Source organism: Suncus etruscus, chromosome 1 (genome assembly GCF_024139225.1).
Source record: "Suncus etruscus isolate mSunEtr1 chromosome 1, mSunEtr1.pri.cur, whole genome shotgun sequence".
Taxonomy (NCBI): domain Eukaryota; kingdom Metazoa; phylum Chordata; class Mammalia; order Eulipotyphla; family Soricidae; genus Suncus; species Suncus etruscus.
Window position 1 is genome coordinate 27,280,858 of NC_064848.1, and position 16,653 is coordinate 27,297,510.

Genomic DNA, 16,653 nt, shown 5'->3' on the forward strand with positions numbered 1-16,653 from the left:
ATAAATCAACAACCCTTATATACCTTTAAACTAAAACAGAAAATGCCTCTATGATTTATATTTTTAAAGAGAGCAATGATGAGATAATCCTTGCAGCTGTGGGCAATTCTGTATATGTGTGTGAGGTAAAGAGTAGTGAAAAATAAATTGCTGTGTCTGATCAACTGGAATGACCACAGTATTTTCTAGGATAGATGTCAAAAAATCATTCAACCATTAGTGACAATAGGATTATATGTCATATAAAGAGAGATCTAATATAACATATATCAATCAAGTTTGTCCCATTGATGAAAATAATAGGTGTACTCTGAACATATGAGAAAAAATATGAAGAAATAACTGCTCAGAAATGATCAGGTGTTCACAATAATCATTAATATTGTAATTCACTTGGTATGATGTCAAAACTATATTTAGAAATTGAATAAGTTTGCCAAACATGTACATATCAATTTAGGTAAGATTATAGTAAGCCCTCTGAAGTGATAGGATCTGACTTAATTTTATGATAGATAAAACAAAAAAAATAAAAATTAATAGCTTTTTTCCAAATTTATAAAAACTATGATTTATTTATGATTTATTCATAATTGATATATTTTAATTAGGCTACAAAACCAGTTTAAATTTTGAAGACTTTAGAACATTGAAGTAAGTATTAATAGTTATTGTATTTTGTTGCTGAGAATATACACTGTATACAGGCAGGGAGTAGGGTGAAGTGGGAAATGGGCGGGACAATGCTGGTGGTAAAGTTGCACTGGTGAAGGGGGTGTGTGCATTTTATGATTAAAACCCAATTATGAATGTTTGTAAGCATTGTGCTTAAATAGAGAATTCTTAAATAAATTCTGTTTACAAGCTATTTGGTAATATGCATGTACATTTTTCTAGGTAAACACACAAAGATACAATTTTGAGATTTTGAAATACTTAAACTTACCTAACTTTTATAAAAATGTTAAACTGTTCAAACATAAGATTCATTACAAATAAAACAAGTTTGGAAAAGGAAGAGGACACATCACACTGCTTTTCAAAATATATCATTCTTTTATGTTTAAATATTTTATTTTATTTTTAATAATATCTTTATTTAAGCACCAAAACAGGTTGGTAGTTGGATTTCAGTCATAAATGTACACACCCCTTCATCAGTGCAACTTTCCCACCACCAATGTCCCTAATTTTCTTCCTCCCACACCTCCTACTTGTCTTTGAGTCATGCATTTTATTTCTCTCTCTCACTATAATTGTCATGGTAGTTGTTAGTGTAGTTATTTCTCTAATTGTGATCGCAAATATTTGTGGAAAGCCCTCGTCTCTATTGTTTCTGAATATATAATTACTTACTTTATTTTTTTATTTTATTTTTTTTTTTGGTTTTTGGTTTTTGGGCCACACCTGGCGGTGCTCAGAGGGTTACTCCTGGCTGTCTGCTCAGAAATAGCTCCTGGCAGGCACGGGGGACCATATGGGACACCAGGATTTGAACCAACCACCTTAGGTCCTGGAATGGCTGCTTGCAAACCTTGCAGATGAATGAGACTATTTTATGTCTATCTCTCTCCCTCTGACTCATTTAACTCAGCATAAGAGTTTACATGTTCATCCATTTATAGGAAAAATTTATTCATTTTTCCTCACAGCTGTGTAGTATTCCATTTTGTGTATATGTACCACAGTTTCTTTAAACAATCAGCTGTTTTCAATCACCTGAGTTATTTCCAGACTCTGGCTATTGTAAATAGTGTTAAATAATGTAAATAGTAAACAATAAACATATGAGAACATGTTTTTTTTTTGTATTGTATTTCTTGTATTCCTAGAGTATATTCCTAGTATGGTATTGTGGGATAATATGAGAGCTCAATTTTTCAGCTTTTTTGAGGAATATCCATATTGTTTTCCAGAAAGGCTGGACTAGATGGCATTCCACTAGCAGTGAATAAGAGTTTCTTCCTTCCTCCCCACATCCACACCAGTACTGGCTGCTTTTATTCTTTGGAATATGTGTCAGCCTGGTATGTATCAATAGTGACATGATACCTCACTGTTATTTTGATTTGCATCTCTTTGATGATTAGTGATGTGGGGTACTTTTTTCATTTGTATTTTGGCCAACATTATTTCTACTTTGAGGAAATGTCTGTTCAGTTCTTCTCCCCATTTTATAATGAAGTTATATTTTTTTCTTGTTAAGTTCTTTCAGTATCTTGCATTTTTTAGATATTATCCCCTTATTTGATGGGTATTGGGTAAACATTTGTGGGTGGCCTTTGTATCTTAGTAACTGAGGTACAGAATCTTCTCTCTTTAATGTAGTACCATTTTTTTTAACATTTTTCAATTGTTAGGACAGTGCTATTTCTTCCTTGTAGATTCCTTTAGTCTCAATGTCATGGAGATCTTGCTTATGTTTTTACTTATAGTTTGGAATTTGATCTCAAGAGTCTTAATATATTTTTATTTGACCTTTTTGCATGATGTTAGATAAAGGTTTGAGTTCACTTTTTTTTGACTGTGGCAGACCAGTTGTCTTAACACCACTTATTGAGATTTTTGCCCCTTTATCAAAGATAAATTGATTCTATGTCTGGGGGTTATTCTCTAAATATGTCTATTCCATTGGTATGATGGTCTGTATTTATTACAGAATAATGCTATTACTGTGACTATTTCTTTGTAATAGAATTTTTTTTTGAATTTAAGGTCACACTCAGTGGTGCTCAAGGGTTACTGCTGTCTCTGCACTCATAAATTGCTCCTGGCAGTCATGGGGGCCAAATGGGATACTAGGATTTGAACTGCCATCATCCTGGATGACTGTTTTCAAGGCAAATGCCCTACTACTGTGCTATCTCTCTGGTCCTTGTAATATTTAAATTTGGGAAATGTGATGGTTCCCATCTTCTTTTTCCTAAGGGTTGCATTAGATATTTATAGGCAATTATTGTTCCAAATGATTTTTAGAAGTCTTTTGCCCACTTCTTTGAAGAATTTCACTGGTATCCTTAGAGGGATACCCATAAATCTGTACAATGTTCTGGGGAATATTGACATTTTAATTATATTAATGATCCCAAATCATGAGTAGGGTATAAGTCTCCATTTACTTGTGTTCCTCTTTCTTGTATTTTTATTTGTGTTTTGTATTTTTATTTGTATAGGTCCCTTATCACTTTAGTTCAGTTGACTGCAAGTTATATGATTTTCTGTACTATAGTAAGTGGGAATTTTAAATGTCTATTTCTCCTCTAGTTAGTTGTATATGGAAGGCATTGATATTTGAGTCTTAATTTTGTAGCCTGCCACCTTTCTATACAAATCTATGATTTTAGAAGCTTTATGGTAGAGTCTAGGGTTTTCTAAATATAGTATCATATGGTCTTTAAAAAGTGAGAGCTTGGCTTTTTATAGTATCATATGGTCTTTAAAAAGTGAGAGCTTGGCTTCTTTCTTTCCAATCCAGATGCCCTTGATATGCTTTTCTTGCCTAATTGCTATAGCAAGTACTTCCAGTACTATATTGAGTAGAAGTGGCAAGAGGGGGCCATCTTGTCTTGTGCCACATTTTTTTTTGTTGATTGTATGTATTATGTTGATTGACTTGACTATTATTTTAAACCACCCTTGCCTTGCATCTGTGGAATAAAAGCTACTTGGTCATGGTGTTTGACCTCCTTGATGAGGCATTGGATTCTATTTGCTAGGATTTTGTTGAGGATCATTGCATCTGTACTCATTAAGAAATTGGTATATAGTTTTTTGTTTCTTTGTTTTGGGCCAACACCCGATGATGCTTAGGGGTTACTCCTGGCTATGCACGCAGAAATCGCTCCTGGCTTGGGGGATCATATGGGAATCTGGGGATCAAACTGAGGTCCGTCCTGGATCAGCCACATGTGAGGCAAATGCCCTACGCTCTGACACTATAGGTGGTTTGTTTTGTTTAGTTTAGGAATTTCTGTGTGCTTTTGGTTTCAGGGATTGATATTGGAAAAAGTACATTTGAAAATCATTCATAAGTATCTTTGTAAGTTTGTATTTTAGAGTGATTCAATTATTAAAAAAACTAATTCTGTTATCTGTTAATTCTATTATTGTTATCATCTAAACTGCAGTACTAAAGAATTAGGCTTAGAATATGAGATTAAAAATTGACATAGTTACTTTTAACGTTAGTTAAATTAAACATTTAAGTAGAAGTAATATTTTTATTTTTACTACAATAAATATCAAGAAACATAAGATACTGAAAATGAGGGTAGTTACTTGCACAAGCCTATATTAGTTTAGAAATAAGGTTTCCTGTGAGATTATAAAAAAAACTAGAGTTTATTTCAACTTTGCTCCTTATCATTTCTAAGTTCTCAAATATTCCACAGATCAATTTTCTTAACTTCTAAAATTAGAGCCCACCTTGGTACTCTGAAATAAAAGTAAAATAATTATTCTGAAACAGTACAGTAAGTGGGTTTAGTAGGCACTTTTAGGTAATACTATGAATAGCTTTCTGATTTCATAAAACTATAGGTTATTGTTTCAATTTGTTGAAGACTGAAGAGAAATCCAATTGAAATGCTCATTAATTTAAAAATCATTATAAAAAATACCACCACTGCCTCTGCATTATATATCTTATGTGGTTTATAATAGATTGAATATCAGTAAAATGATCTTCAATATTTAACCTCTTTACCCTTCACTAGTTTACTAGTCTTTAAACCTTCAGTTATAACTAAAATATTAGAAAAGTAATTTATAAACTGTCTACATCTGTGAACTGTACTGGTTGAAAACATGGGTTTGAAAACTATGGCTTGAAAACCACAATATATATAATATATTCATAAATACCTACTGGAGGATAAAATGTGTCTTATATTTTAATTTTTTGAATAATTAGATTATCAAAGGTAACAACTAACTTTCAGGCAACATGAGAAATAACATGTAAGCTAATTAAAATACCCTTATCAATGTTGTGAAACATATCCAAGGACAAAGTGAGGTACAATATAAAGAAAATAGAGTCATACTTTCCTAGCAGTAATATATTTAGACTAGATTCAATTATTTAAAAATTGATTGTTTTTAGGTTAAATTATTTTATTTATTAATCACATCTCTTCATATATATGTTTACAATTTAATTCATTTTATTTTCCTATAAGTAAGGCATGGGGGCAGAAAGAGGAGGGGTGAAATCTCTCAATAGATTATTCTTTAGGACTTCAAAATAAGTAAAGAAATTTAAATCTACATTGTTTCTATCATTCTTTTATCTTTCTTTTCTTGAAAGGAAATAGGAGCTAGCTGATATGCCTTAAAGAAAGTTTAATAAAATTATTGAAACTACTCATCATAAATGATTGATTGATCTTGCAACAATTGAAACTAGTGCATTCTCTATAAAAATGCACTGAAGCTTTAACATTAAAACTTCAGATACAATTAAAGCTGAAATATTTTAGTCACATAATTAGATACTTTAATCATTGCTGTTATAGTTAGTAATTATAATTCATTACAAAAATAAACATTAATCAAAATAACTCAAAAGAAAAAGGCAAATTATATGCATTAACAAAAATAATGTAGAAATAGTAAGACAAAATTGAGCATTTAATTAAAAATCAGGCAGCACTCAAAAAAGAAAGAAGGGTAGTCAAAAAAATTAAAATTTATTACTATACTGAATATACAAATGAGCAAGGGGTAAATTATACACAAATATAAAAATCTCCCCTATAAATTTTAGCAAACTACACTGCCAAGAAAACTTGCAATAAAGAGTTCAGGAAGACATAGAGCTTGAACATGACATAAATACAGCTTAGTGAATTGGGACACATGTCTGGCATCAAGGAGAAACAGGGTTGATCCCCATCATTACTATATGGTCTCCTGCATACCATTAGCATAACTTCCAACAACAGAAATCTTAAAAAACAAAACAAACACTTCTAAAGTTATCATATCCAAATGACCAAGACTTGATCAATAACAAATTTTCCTTAATTTTTGCTTCCTTTCTCAGTTTAAGACAAATTGCTGAGTGAGGCAAGCATCATATAAGATGTCTCATTTTAATTAAAGTGCTTGACATATATCAATAAACATTACAAAATCTTTCCTTTTCTTTATTATAAAGTTTTTCCATTCCTCTGTATAACTTTAAAATTTTACTAAATCACAAGTAACTGTAGCTGAGCAGTTAAAATGAACAGACTTTACTTTTTCTTTTTGTTTATATTTTATTACGATATAGAGCATATACTATAAATTTGTGAATAGGTTACATATTAGATATAGTAAAAAGACAATATGTTGTGCTCTTACAAATGCAGAGAACTGAAGTTTGCAGGTTCTGATTCAAATTTTCTCCTGTTCATATCATACTACAGTGTTTAGTCATATTAAATTAATAATGAAAGATTTGGGAATGACAGTGGCAACAGCTATAAGTTAGATTAGTATTTTACAATATTATTTGAATTCATCTTTCAATTTTCTGGAGAAGATCAAAATGTTCTTTAGTGCTTTAAAGTCATAACATAATAAAATTATGGACTTTAAGATAATCAAAAGCATTATAAAAGAAAATACTTCCATCACTATAGATATATATCAGCAGAAATATTTTGTCAAATAGTAATGATATCAAGTGATAATTCATAAATATGTAAAAACCTTAAAATAAATAATAATGCTGTCAAGAAAACAAACATAAACTGGCTAATTCTGAAATAAGAATCTGAAATATTCATTTGCTTGATACTTAGATACTAAGCATATTTTAAATTAATCACAACAATCACAGTAAACAGTATTATGTTTATTTGACAAATGAGAAGACAAAGTTTTTAGGAATAACAGAACATTACTTAAATGGTGTCAGTTAATGAGCTTGAGCCTGTGCTTAAAATCAATATTTTAATTTCTAAGTTCAAAAAATATATTAAAAATATTAGATTAAATTCAATTTAAGATTTCTTCATTTATGTTGCTCACAGAAACTAAAACTCAAGCTATATACTTTCTAACCACAAAAGCATCCAAATGTAATCAGAGATTATAAAAATTAGGTTAAACTGGATTTAGAAAATAGAATAAAATATTACTGATTGATCTACCATTGATTTCTCAAAAATAAAGTAACTTTTTTTTACTTTTTGAACCACACCCGGTGATGCTCAGGGGTTACTCCTGGCTATGCTTTCAGAAATCGCTCCTGGCTTGAGGGACCATATGAAATGCCAGGGGATTGAACCATGATTCGTTCTAGGTTAGCACGTGCAAGGCAAATGCCCTACCATTGTGCCACAGCTCTAGCTCCCAAAATGAAGTGATTTTAAGCATAGTATTTAACTTAGTTTAAAAAAAATAAACCTACAAGTAACTTTGTTTAAATTATAGCATAAAATAAATTATGACTAAAAACTAAGTAATGTCTCACTTGGTTTCTATTTTTTCTCACAAATTCCATTTAGTTAACCTAAATCTCTTTTACAAATGTTTCGCATTATGAAATAATAAAGTGGACAGAAATCTGAGATTTGAGAGTCTATTTCAAATACAAGATTGCAGTCCTTGAAATTTATAGCATATTATACTAAAAGAGAAATTCAATATTGCTACTACTTTGCAATTTTAATAACACTTTGTCACAGGATATTATGAACAGTGACATTATATTTAGTCATTATTTTAAATGGATAGAAAAACAATTGCACATCTTTTGTAATTGAAAAGATGTTTTCTTTCCCATAAATGCTAAATTTAATTTTCACTATGTAATTAATTTTTAAATACTTTATTATAGTTTCACACCCATAGGGCTAAAATAATATTTTCTTCTTAGAGAAAACAACTAAATTCTTTGTTTTTCTTTTCCTTTATCAAAAGAAAATTTAAAAGCACAATAATAGAGGGAAAACAGGAGAGGGTATGGGAGGAAAATGAGACATTAGTGGTGAATAGATTAGTGTTGGAATACTATATAACTGAAACTTAACCACGAATGACTTAGTTTTCATGGTAATTAGATTAAAGATATATAATTTTTTAAAGTTAGGTGAATGGACATATTAAAGGAGGAATTTATATTCAACAAAATAACCCTGTTAAGGTTGAATACCAAAAAAATGATGCTGTGAAAATAATATGATTCAATAATTCTGAAGCTCGAAATTGCATGGTACACTACTTACCTTAGAATCCTGTTCTTAGAAAAGACATAAATTACCCTCAAATGCAAAGTTTCTCCTATGTACATACTTCTGTAGATAATACTATTAGAAACTTATGGGATTGTTGTGGGAATTAAGAAACAATATCTATGCAGATTGATAATATTAATGCTGAAGAAGGCAATTTAGGAGATATGATGGATACTGCCTGCAATTGATCATTAATGTGGTCAATCTACAATACATTGAATAATTTTTTTAGAGAATGAGCATCATGTGGAAAATTTTGCTATATCTACAGTCACTAAAGATGCTCTTTTTATACCAACTATGATAACACTCTTAACTGCTGAAGGTACAGAAAGTGTAACATCATTGTATGCCTAGTTCATGAAAGAAAATGACTATAAGCATATACTTAGTGCTTTTCCTAGATTAACAATGCCTGGTGAGCTCTTGATTACAACACTTCACAGACAATATTTTTTTCTCTAAATATCTGTCTCCTTCTACATGGGATATTTCTTAAAAGCAAAGTTTATGGCAAAATCCTTTGAATCTCAATTTTCTAATAATGCTCCATGAAGTAGTTATGCACTTTAAATACATTATCAAGTTTTTAAAACAGTGAATGAATTTATTATTTTTAAAAAGAGTGGAATAAAGATTAAGATAGTATTTAAATTATATGCTTAAAATAAATTATATAAATTTTAAATAAACATAAATCTCTTTCTTAGAAAGTATAGAGTAGTCCTCAATATGATTGCATTAGTTCTAAGAGCTATAAAGCTATATTTTCTACAATTTGACTAAAAATACTTAATAGCTTATTTTTGTTTTTGCTTTGTTTTGTTTTGTTTTGTTTTTGCGGTCATACCTGGAGGCAGTCAGGATTCATTCATGGATATGGGTGGCCTTGGGATACCATAAGGGATGCTGGGTATCAAACAAGAGTTGACCGCAAGGGCACTACCCATTGTGCTATTGCTCCAGCCCCACTTAATACATTTTAATCAAGAGAGGAAAGTTACCTTTGTATTACATCTTTATAAATAAGTCATATTATTTTATTACTGATACAATTATATGTATATTGTTAGGAATTTAATAATGTAGTGCTGTATTCAAATTTATTTAGTACTAAATGTTTTTGATAACTAAATTGACAGGAACATTTTTTTAAATCTTGAAGTTATTTCAGAGTTGATATTGTAGCACTCATATTGTCTTCCTACTTAACTATTAATTGTAATTTTGGTATATTTTTACTATGGTATTTAATTTAAAATCATACCAATTTGAACATATAACTATTCTATAATTTTATTTCTTAAAATATATTATTGTTGGACCTCTTAGAAATAAGCAAGGTTGTATAAAATTATGTCTTACCCTATTTGAATCAATTCTTGCTCTGGAAGTATAGATGGGAGGTGGTATGTTGAAAGCCTGTGGGACCAAATATTCCTCAGCATCCATCATATCTCCTAAGTCATCTTCATCCAAAAGATTTTGAAAAAACTTGCTGTCATTTGGACTAGGAAGTTTCATACGATCATCACCCTACAAAATTATCCATCACACATAAGTTATTCTTTCCTTCACTTAAGTATGTGTTCATATCATATATGTCTACAATATTAAAAACTCACTGAAATTATGTACTAATTTAAAAAACATTATTTAAAATTATTTCAGTCATAAATATTAATATAATATTCTTAGATATGATAAAACATGTAACAAAAAAAGGTAGTAAGAAGTGGCAATAGAATAAATAGTTTTGAATGCAATGGGTATTTGAGTTATCTTTATCCATTGTTAGATTTGGAAATAATGGTTGTTAGTAGGATGCTGTTGGCATTTTACTAATAAAAGTAAAGACTAATTTATCTAATTGTTATTTCATCCAGCTGATTTACTAAAGAGTTATCTAGATACAAATATTCCATAATTGTTCCACAGAATAACATTGTTGAGGTGATAACATTTAAAATCATTACGTAACAAATAACGAGAGTGAGATGCTAAAACCTTTACACTTTCATTTATTCAATTTATTCATTAATTTTTTCCAAATTGATATAACTGTTTTTAAACTATTTAAATGCATGAAAGTTAATAAAGGAAATATTTACAGAAATATTTAACTTCTAACACTTGACATTTTTCTTTATCCCAGGCTGATGTGAAGATAAATGGTATGTTGTTGTTTTGTTTTTTCTGCACACCAGCCCTTAAATGAATACTTACTCATCTTGTAATGTTTTGAATCAAACCCAGCCCTCACTCACACAAAGCTCTATTACAGACTATGGTATCCCATAGGAAAAAAAAACACAAATTACTGCAATAAAAGACCAGTTTATAAATGAGTTAAGTAAAAATTATCATGAATACAATTTTAATGTGATCAATCAATTGTTTTATGTAAAATATATTTTGTTATTTATTTATAAGTAGATTAACTAGTTTATCACTTAGATAACACCTACTTTATCAAACAAAATGATTTTTTAGGAAATTAACAGTGTGAAAAAGTCTTGATTATTTTAAGGAACAGATGAGCAAAATAAAATCTTTCTATTATTTATAAAAAGGAAGATTTTATAATGAACAGAATTCATGCATAATGTTAATTTAAAGCAGAGTCTGAGGATAAAGATATTTTTGTATATATTGCGAATCATAATTATCTATATGATCAGTAAAAAAGAGAAGATGCATTTTTACTAAAGATGCTTGCTTGAAGATGCTTAACACATTGAAGTCTGTTTTCCATAAGTAATTTATATGGTATTCTATTTAATAAGTTTAGTGTACATATAATATAAATATCTAGTATTCTAAAGATCTAAGTTATTGATACTGACCTGAATAACTAAATATCTTTGAGGGTCTCTAGCCATCCTTGAAAATTCAGCTGCTAATTCCTTGAACTTAGGTCTACTGTCAGCATCGATCATCCAACCTAGAAATTCATATATAATATGAGTTACAAAATATATAATTCTGAAAAGGTAAACAAATTTTATAAGTATATATATGAGTAATATACAACAATCTGAAATAGATGGCTAATAAATCAGCAAATTAATAGGCAAGTCTCTGCCTCAGTTCTTGACTTTTATTACTGAATTGCTATCTACTAAAAATCTATTTCTGGATCTAATTAAAAATTATTTTTAATTTCTAGAAGATGGAATTTAGGTTACCTTTAAAACCTTAAAAAAATTTCAAATGTTTTCTTCACCTCCCAGGAACCTGTAGAAAATTACTTTATTTTTATTTTTGGGTGGGAGAGCAAACACTGGTGATTAGGATTTATTCCTAACTCTGCACTCAAGGAGCAGTCTTGGGGATTAGGGACCCATATATGGTGCCACAGGACAGTTTATCAAATTTGAGCTGTTCCATGCTGGAAATCTCCAAATCAGCTGTTTATTTCCCTAGTCCCTATACTTTGGTTTATTTTATTTATTTGTGATAGAGAACATTAGTCCATATTCAGGGCTTTCTCTTTGCCCTTTATTCAAAGGACCAAGGATTAGAACTGGGGTCAATCACATGCAGAGCAAGCATGTTACTTTCTATACTTCTCTCTAGGTTCTGAGCAAAAAAAGATAAACAATTTTTAAATAGAATTGTATAACTATAAGAGCTGTTGTGATAAAAACAATCATTTTTATAACAGGCATAATGGTTAAAACTTAATATTATATGTCAGATACACTTGAACAAATTGGAAAAGAAAACAACTTGCATATGATACTTTTTTTCTGGAGGGAAAAATTAATGCAAAGTGATTAAAACTATTACAAATGAATGCTTGTTTCTAAATAGCCATTAGCTTATCTTATTACTTAGCTTTTCTAGCAAAAAATACTATCAGCAATCTTATGTATTATTAGTTAGTTGAGAGTCTAAATAAAAGAGGTTTTATCTCCCCTACTGATGAGACAAGAAAGAAGGCATAAAGATTTTTGATTTTCTTACTAAATGACCTCTTCTTAATTATTAAAACTCTGAAGACCAAGGTAAAACTTTCCATTAGACAGATACATTCTTAATGTTATTAATGTATAAAAATATTTAAATGAGATATCTAAATAATTGTCTATTCTAATTGTGCTTTCAAGTTTCTTAATGTATTTGCAAATTGCTTTATTTTCTCTTTCCTTTTCCTTTTTTTTCCAATTTTTTTTATTCTTTTCTCTTTTTTCTTTTCTTTTCTTTATTTTTCCTTTTTGTTGTTTATTTTGGTACCACACTCAGCAATGCTCAGGGGGTAGTCCTAACTCTGTACTCAGGAATTACTCTTGGGAGCTCAGAGAACCATTGGCATGCTGGGTGGGTAGCCTGCAAGGGAAACACCATAACCACTGTAAAATCTTCAGGCACTCTTTCTGAAATTTTAGCATAGATATCTAGTAAATAACATCTGATTTTACAGTTATAATGCCTTTTTTTACTATTAATATTTCTTTGTAATTGTTATACTGAGATGCTATTTGATGCTAATTTATTTATCTTTAATTTCATTGGATTCTTTTATTCCTAACAAAGCTCAAATAATTCAAATAAATCCATTTAGAAAAAATATTGAAAATATGAGTTGGTGCCAAGATACTAATAAGGAAATGGGTGTTTATCAAACCAGTGGAACTAAAAAACAAAGGTGAACATTTCAGTGAGGTATCTGTTTCTTTCTAACTAATAGTGAGTAAATAGAAGTTTGTTTAGAGAAAGGGGCATATTGGCTTGATCTGGTGAGTACATTTTTAACTTCTTTCTTCACTATCAGAATGCATCACACATGTCATGAATATAAATCTGGAGGCCTGTGTCCAAAGTCTCTTTAATAATGTACTCAACTCATTCACCTTCACCAGTTTTTTTTTTTTTTTTTTTGCTAACCCTGTGTAAATCTAAAAGGGGAAACTCCGGATTATAAAAGAAATATTGCTGAATGCTAATCTCACTTAAATTTAGTCAAGAACACTAGAGATGACTTTAATTCTATTTAAATTAAGGGTACAGACTTGCAAATCACATTTTTAATACATAAGTGTCTGAGGCATAGGAAGGGAGGTGATAAGATAGATATAAACAAATGACCACATTTTAAAAAAAGAAAACAATCATTTCAGTACTATCTAGAATGATATATTTTAACCTACATTCCTGCCTTACTAATACCTTTTTGGTTAATACTGATGAACCTAATTTTGTTTAATTCATGTAACTGTAGCCTTCACTTTCCAAGTAACAAATTTCCTCATTTATATTCTTTGTTAGTTGATTAATTTCCATAAAGATACTAGCATTATAGTTATTAACATTATTTTGACTAGTTATACCTCATTACAAAAGTTACATAATTGTCATAGAAATAAAGCTTTCTCAGTCAAATGAAAAAGACATAAATTTTTATTTTATAGCAAAGGATAATAATTTTGCTTATTATAAACAATTATCCCAACAAAGACAAGACTTTATTCTTTCTTAATTATTTTAAAATTTCTGAGTACTTTTCAACACAAAAATATTATGCAGATATACTAATCTATTTGTCTTGAAATAGTATCAGTTATAAGAATGATGATACTAGTAATGATAAAATATTTTACAATCTTACATTTGACCATGACCATATAAACATCGATAGTGCAAATTGGAGGCTGGGGCAAGCGTTCGCCTTTTTCCAACAAATCAGGGATTTCTCGGGTAGGAATTCCATCATAGGGTTTTCCTCCAAAGGTCATCAATTCCCAGATAGTGACTCCTAAATTGAGGATAATATTATTAAATGAGCATATTCACAGTGTACTTGGAAAAAGACATAGTTTAGTGGACAAAGAGTGCACCCTGGAGGACAATGACTTATGTATCGTTTCTGAGAAACATTTCCCCATAACTTAAATTCTCTTACATTTTTAATAAGTACAAAAGCAATTTAGAGTAGATATCAGATATGCAGTGTTCTCCACTTCTAATTCTAATTAAGTAGTGCTAATCTTTCTCATTAGTTTCATTTACTATATTGGAGTTCAAAAAATAATTCATTTTTATATGCATGAGTATTCATTATATATAATATAATAACAAAATCTGATATTGATTAATTTTTAATTTGGAATCTTTGCTATTAAAATTCCTAATAGCATATTGGGTATCCAGAATTATTACTTTATATTATGGTAAGGGTGTAGGCATATTTTTAAATTAGCACTAAATGAATAAATAGAATTAAAGTCCCTGTTGTTGCACATATTTAGACTAAGGAATGACTCATATAGAAGTGATAGGCAAGTAAAATTAAAAAGAATAATTAATGAGTTATTCTTTTCATAAAGAAATGAATTTTTTAATCATTATAACACTGCTTTCATATGTAAAAGCATATATAATAGATTTCATTATGCAAATAACCATATTTGATAATAATACTGTTTCTGCTTAGATATGCATATCTTTATCTGATAATCATATAAAACATTTTCTGAAGGATAACAATGGTTTTAATTAAATTAACCACAATCTGGGCAACATAGCATTACTGAAATAATTTGATTGATGTCTTTTAATATGAATCATTGATTAGAACTTTTTTTTAGTGTCATCTGTAATAACTTATTTATTCAAACTTGTTTCTATATTTAATTTTTTGGTTTCTGGCACTCAGGGTTTACTCTGTGCTCAGAAGTCACTCCTGGTAGACTCTGAGGTCTATATGGGATGCCATGGATCAAACCCAGATCATTGCATGGAGGGCAAACACAATACCCACTATGCTATCACTCCAGCTACAGATGGTTAAATATTGGAATGATGATGATGAAAACATTGTATTAAACAGAGAAGGTTTCATGTGGAAATATAATGTCTGTAAAAGTAAATCCAAAACCTACTCCAAATTAAAAATGTGATTTTATAATGTGTAAATAGGTACAAATAAGTGATGCATATATATTTAAATAAAGTGATTTTTAGGGGTTACTCTTGGTTCCGCACTCAGGAAGTACTCCTGATAGTGCTCAGGGAATCATATGTGGTCCTGGGGATCAAACAGGGTTACACATATGCAAACCAGCTACTAATTGTATTATATAATATGTCACATCACCAATGATAAAAATAAGTCACCAATATATTTTTATTGCCCAGAATTACTTATTCTTAAAGTATAGTATATATAAATACAAAAACTTTGGCGATGAATTCTTTGCAGATATTAGAAGCACTTGGCTATGCTTAAATATTATTCCTATCACTTCTGGGAGTCCAGAGATTGCTTATGGATAACTTCTGGAAGTGCCAGGACTGAACCAGTGGAAGCTGCATAAAATGCAAGTGACTTACAACTTGATTTCCTTTCTAGACAATGTATTGACATAATTTTACTAAAACCTGAGTGAATTTAAACTGCAAACAGTCATTCAGAAAGTAGTTCACTCAACAAGTTAAATTCTTAAGTGAAGGGACTGGCGAGGTGGCGCTAGAGGTAAGGTGTCTGCCTTGCAAGCGCTAGCCAAGGAAGGACCTCAGTTTGATTCCCTGGTGTCCCATATGGTCCCTCCAAGCCGGGGCAATTTCTGAGCGCTTAGCCAGGAGTAACCCCTGAGCATCAAATGGGTGTTACCCGAAAAACCAAAAAAAAAAAAAATCTTAAGTGAAAGCTTTAATTTAATAATTAATTTAAATGATTTAATTTAACTTCTTAAGTGAATGCTTTCATTTAATAATCACTATTTTTAGTACATATTACTACATCTTAGAAGTGAGAGCATCTTTTTTCTTATTGTACCCCGCAGATATATTCTTTAAACGTAAATTTTTCAATCAATCAATCGATCAATTTATTTATTTTAGTTTTTGGGCCACAACCAGTGAGGCTCAGAGGATATTCCTGGCTCTGTGCTCAGAAATTTCTCCTGGCTTGGGGAACAATATGGGATGCCGGGGATCGAACCCAGGTCCATCCTTGGTCAGCTATGTACAAGGTAAACGCCCTACCTGCAACATCGCTTCAGCCCCCAAACACTTTATTTTTGAGGTAATTTCTCTTTTGTATTAATACAAAAAAAGAAATTCCTGCCAGTACAAATAAAACCTTTATTTCATTTAGAATTCGGTCTTCAATGAGTTGCGGAGAAAATAAAATCAGTATAGTTTATGAAATTGTCCTACACTTGATTTAAAACTTATTTTTCCCATACTTTTTTTTTTTTTGAGGAAAGGGGTGGGATCATACTCAATCAATCCCCTGGTACTCAGGGAATAATCTAAGCTTCATGTTCCAAAAATTACATGCAAGTGCTTTACCTCTATTCCTCTATGGCCCATTAATTTTTTGACATAATTTTTTTATCAAAATAATTAGATCATGTTGCTAACAACCCAAAATATATGACAACCCACAGGTGATTGTATATTACATTATAGACAACCA

General features: G+C 30.1%; 1 protein-coding gene across 1 annotated transcript in view; it reads right to left on the bottom strand.

Moving 5' to 3' along the window:
* The window catches only part of ERBB4 (erb-b2 receptor tyrosine kinase 4), a 1,143,943-nt gene that overhangs the window by 32,977 nt on the left and 1,094,313 nt on the right, over nucleotides 1-16,653 (bottom strand). Inside the window, exons 23-25 of the mRNA XM_049784132.1 lie at nucleotides 13,840-13,986; nucleotides 11,075-11,172; nucleotides 9,594-9,764 (exon numbers count right to left, since the gene is read on the bottom strand). Coding sequence (XP_049640089.1) covers nucleotides 9,594-9,764; nucleotides 11,075-11,172; nucleotides 13,840-13,986 — 416 coding nt within the window. The remainder of the gene's footprint in view (nucleotides 1-9,593; nucleotides 9,765-11,074; nucleotides 11,173-13,839; nucleotides 13,987-16,653) is intronic.